The following is a 5067-nucleotide window of genomic DNA, read 5'->3' as shown; positions in this document are numbered from 1 at the left end:
CACACCTTGAATTAATCGAAATCCGTATGTCACTAGCAGATGTAGACGAGATCGAAGATTATGCTTCATAATTTTAACACCAATACAAGCGCGATTTTGCAGGGAATAACGATGACCTCACTTGCTCTACTGCCATCCGGACATCGGGAATATCTTGATCGCGGTTTTTTATTGCTTTCAGTCGTTTATTTTCAACGGAAAGTTGTGTTGAACAACGGTTGACATGACGACGTCCTCCGCACACTTATTAATCATTCGGTTTTTTCGATGGCGTCGAAAAAAATGTATTTTAAAGATAATTGTGAACGAATCATAGAGATATTACAAAAACTATTGTACAATACACGTCCGTTAGGGCCTTTACAGCCTCGCCAGTATTATTCGACTCGCTCTGCGAGCTCGTCTCACAAAATCTCTGGCTCGGCAGTAAAGGCTATCCTAACGGACTTCTACTGTAAAATACTATTAACTTATGTGCAACGATTTGGAAGGTACGAATTTTCGAACGGACCCCTGCAATTCGAAATTCTGGTAAAAAAACGCCTTACATCCAAAACGATGGCAGATCAGTAAAAACGACCTCTATAGATTTGATTCCTAATTTAGCATAGAATACAAAAATTAATTCAAACTGGGTAGGTTCAATTAAAAAAAAACATAACATTAGTGTTTTTTTAATATTGGAACACCTGTATACCGGGTGTCCACTCTCAAAGTCGAACATAGGCAATCAACACTGTGCATTCAGTTTATAGATATTATGCCATTATTTATTAAAGAATTAAATTATAATATTAAAGTAATTAACAGTTTAAGCAGTTTTTATTATAAATTCTTTGAAAAAATTACAATGCCTATTTCAAATGAATTGACTTGTCCATTTTAGAACTGAACATAGCTATTTTACATTGTATGTTCAACGAAATAAAAAACGCAATGTATACAGGGTTTTTCACAACTCGCGCCCTAGAGAAAAAGAGGAAACAAGGGATCGCATTTGGATGTGTAATTTTGAAGAAAAAAAAAATCTAGCTTAAAAGATATTCGAGAAAAGACAACTTAAAGTTAACCAATCAGAGATCTACACCTCCAAGGTGTGTTTGCCGTAATTAACATCTTTAAAATATTTGGACGATTGGAGTTGTTTTTGAAAGATGTCACTGTCAAATTAAATTTGTAATAAAAAAAGCCAAAACCTTTGTTTATTTGGTTACAATAATGTATTCAACCGCTGATTATTTAGAAATGATAATAATTTTTGGGGAATGTGAGCGTAACGCCAGGGAGGCAGCAAGAGTCTTCGAAGAACGTTTTTCGGGAAGAAATGACAATTATTTTTTCGTTTGCAACACATTTTTTTTATTTTTTGCTACAATACGTTGTAATAATAATTGAAATGACCTGGAATGCCATTTAGTTGCGACTATCAAGCATCAACCACTACCTCACGAGTCCGAGGCCCGCGGCCCGTCCAAGACAAAACTTGAGAGCGCGACCGACCTGGTCATACCAGCCAAAAATCATCGGTGGGTTTTGGGCATCAGAGCCTCTGTAACCGATTTATTGTGAGATCCGACACTGGTGGCTCAGCTCAGGTCCGTGGAGCATTTCCTAGAATCGCCCATAGGCTTTGCAGTAGACATCTGAACTTGCAATGTAATGACAGGTCTAACATTTCAGATTGTTAACCTAAATTTGTTGGGAATGAAAAGTCAAATCTAATTGTGTCAAAATTACAGTAACCCAAATATTTTTTGTAGCTGATGGTATTATTTTTGAAACCTAGCAACTGACTTTATTTGGTTGAAATAACATCATATCTCGAGATGCTCTTCTGGGATTGGTAGAATTACAAGTCTTGTAACTAAGTTATGAAAGCAGTAGTAAAGTAACTTTGTTTCTATTTTTTGACAACTTATTGTCGTCGACAGGTGCCCTTTTTCTCTAGGGCTCGAGTTGTGAAAGGCCCTGTATGTATTTTAAAATGTAAATTACGCAACGAATTAAACATTTCCGAAGTTACACGACACAACACGACAGCGATTATTGTGGAGTAACATACTAATTAATACTTATAATTAGTATCAGTACCAAACGTAAATAAGGAATAATAAATTGTGTGATGATGCCAACGAATTAAAATCTAATATTACAATATTTGCTGTACCTATCAACGTGCATTTTCTATACTGTTATTTATACATACAAGGTTAAATATTATCTCTAACTATGATAAAAATGATAAATCTGTTATTTAATAGATGTGCTAATATCCAGTAAGTACTACCAGTACAAAAAGTGAACATGTTGGTTTTACTCGTTGGGCTCTTGTTTATACTTAATGGTACACACAGTGCAAGAATTTTGGGAATTTTCCCAATGGGAGCACCTAGTCATTACATCCTTGGCAATTCGTTATTAAAAGGATTAGCAGAAAAGGGCCACGATGTAACAATGGTTAGTCCGTTTACTGAAAAGAATCCACCAAAAAATGGTTCGTACAGGGATATTGTACTCACTGGATTTTTGGAAGATCATGATCGTGAGTTTAATTTATTTCTGCTTCAATTAAATAAATAAAAGTGATTTAGGTAGAATCAAAGAAATGAATATGTTCGAAATGGAAAAGCAAAGCTTCTTGACGCTCCTCCCATTATTTGCCAATATGATGGTAGGAATGTGTGAACAAACTCTCAATCATACAAATATGCAAAAATTGATTCACTCTGATGAAAAATTTGACGTTGTTATTGTAGAACAATTTATGAACGAGGCACAAAAAGCACTTGCAACACGCTTTAACGCTCCTTTAATTCTATTTAGTACAATGGGAGCAAATTCTTGGGTGAATCAGTTAATTGGAAATCCACAACCTCTCGCTTACATACCGGAAGCCTTACTCGGATATTCCAGCAAAATGACATTCTCCCAAAGATTAGTTAACATTTTCACGTACGCTGCTCAGTTAGGTTTGAATCATTTTTACATGTATCCAGAACATGATAAGTTGATAAAAAAATATTTTCCAAATGGACCTAGTATTTACGACGTTATCTATAATGCTTCAATTGTGCTTCTCAATTCACACCCAAGCATAAATCAGCCTGTTCCGTACGTTCCAAGCATGATTGATGTTGGTGGACTTCATGTGAAAACTCCGAAAAAACTGCCTATGGATTTACAACAACTTTTAGATAATGCCAAAGAAGGTGTTATTTATTTCAGTTTGGGTTCAAATTTAAAAAGTGCACTTCTTCCAAATGAAAAAAGACAAATACTTCTGAACACTTTTTCCAAGTTGAAAGAGACAGTCTTGTGGAAATGGGAAGACGACACTCTTCCAGGGAAGCCTACGAATGTTCATATAGCAAAGTGGTTACCACAACAAGATGTATTAGGTAATAATGAAATTACAACAAATGTTTCAATGAATAAAAAATGTATTTCAGCTCATCCAAATCTTAAACTTTTTATCACCCATGGCGGTCTTTTAAGTACAACAGAAACTATTTACCACGGAGTTCCAGCTTTAGCTATTCCAATAGCTGGAGATCAAAAATTAAATGCTCGACAAATAGTAAATATGGGAATAGGACTTACGATAGGTTATCAAGAAATAACCGAAGAAGCCTTATCTAACAAAATTAATCAACTTTTAACCAATCCAAAGTAAAAATCACGAAAGAATACCAACTTTATATTAAAATTTATTTATTTCAGTTTTCTGAAAAATGCTAAGAGTAGATCTGATTTCTATCATGACAGACTTGTTAGTCCACTCGACACGGCAATTTATTGGGTCGAGTATGTGATACGACACAGGGGAGCCCCGCATTTAAGGGTTGCTGCTCTAGATTTGTCCTGGTATCAATATTTTCTTCTTGACGTCATTGTAGCGATGTCGGCGGGGACCTTATTTGTTTTGTTTGTCTTGTATTATATTATTAAAAAAACATGTTCAATTTGTTGCAAGAGACAAAAGCAAAAACTGAAATCGAACTAAAATCAAGCTGAAACAAATTAATAAATAATTTGGAAACCACAAAAAACTTCTTATTTTAACCTGCAGTAATAACATATTTCTAATTGAAACTTATTATTATACATTTGTACAGAGTGTCTATAAATGATTGTGGAATGGAAGGAGGCTTTGAAAGTTTGCCGACTCTTTCACCAGAAAACGAATAATATTAGCCTGATCTACGATGTGCAACCTCAGAACAAACTGGTTTTACTGGTTGCCTATTGCCTAGCTTGACAAAATTAATACTTACAAATAAATTAAATAAAAACAAATTAATGAAATGCATTATTGATAGGTCCCAACACTCTCAACAGATTACGTATTTATTAAACACTTAAGAAGAAGGTAAATAAAATAACATCAGATTCAGTTAAAAAAGTAACAATGAAAATTAAAGAAATGTCCCAAAGTGTCCTCCTTTTTGCTGTGAACATCTCACTTTCTTGTTTTCAAAAATATTTTGTAACATGGTTCATTGATGTTACAACAGTTGGTAGTCTCTTCTAAATCATTTAAATTATTAATTTGTCATTCATATACTTCATTTTTCAAGTAGCCGAATACAGAAAAGTCAGGTGAACAGTGATTCTGAAACCAATTACAATCATTTATTCGGCTTTCAGGATCATTAGGGAGGAGCTATTGTACAGTTGTTACTTTGTATGGATGTAAATGCTCTAACACTTTTATGACATGTACTGCAGTTTGAAGAGACAGTCTACTAAGGGATGTTCTCGGATGTGCTTCTAAATGATCTCGTATATTTTCAACCACATCTTCCATCACCTTGGGACGACCTGACAATTTCCCCTTTTCAACACTACCGGTGGTAACAAAACAATTAACAATTCGATGTATGTGAGCTGCGACGGACTTCTTTAAAGCATTTTAGTCCAAGTAGTTGGCTAAAAATTCTTGTCATTACTGAAAAATTACAACCAGAAAAAAGATGAAGAAAATCAGTTTCCGGATGATGAATCGATAAATTCCAGTCAAAATAAACAAGTGAGTCTAAACAAAACAACATACTCGCAGGCAGTTAA

At 34.5% G+C, this 5067-nt stretch overlaps 1 protein-coding gene across 1 annotated transcript; it reads left to right on the top strand.

Annotated features, from left to right (window-relative positions):
* Nucleotides 1–2062: 2062 nt before the first annotated feature.
* Nucleotides 2063–4049, top strand: LOC138125383 (UDP-glycosyltransferase UGT5-like). The gene is made up of 5 exons (XM_069040654.1): nt 2063–2209; nt 2262–2542; nt 2592–3398; nt 3450–3669; nt 3721–4049. Exons 2-5 carry the CDS (start codon nt 2305–2307, stop codon nt 4001–4003), a joined length of 1548 nt encoding a protein of 515 aa, XP_068896755.1. The 5' UTR covers nt 2063–2209; nt 2262–2304; the 3' UTR covers nt 4004–4049.
* The last annotated feature ends 1018 nt before the right edge of the window (nt 4050–5067 follow it).

Source organism: Tenebrio molitor, chromosome 3 (genome assembly GCF_963966145.1).
Source record: "Tenebrio molitor chromosome 3, icTenMoli1.1, whole genome shotgun sequence".
NCBI lineage: Eukaryota > Metazoa > Arthropoda > Insecta > Coleoptera > Tenebrionidae > Tenebrio > Tenebrio molitor.
Note: the sequence above shows the minus strand (reverse complement) of the source record. Positions and strands in the feature narration are given on the sequence as shown.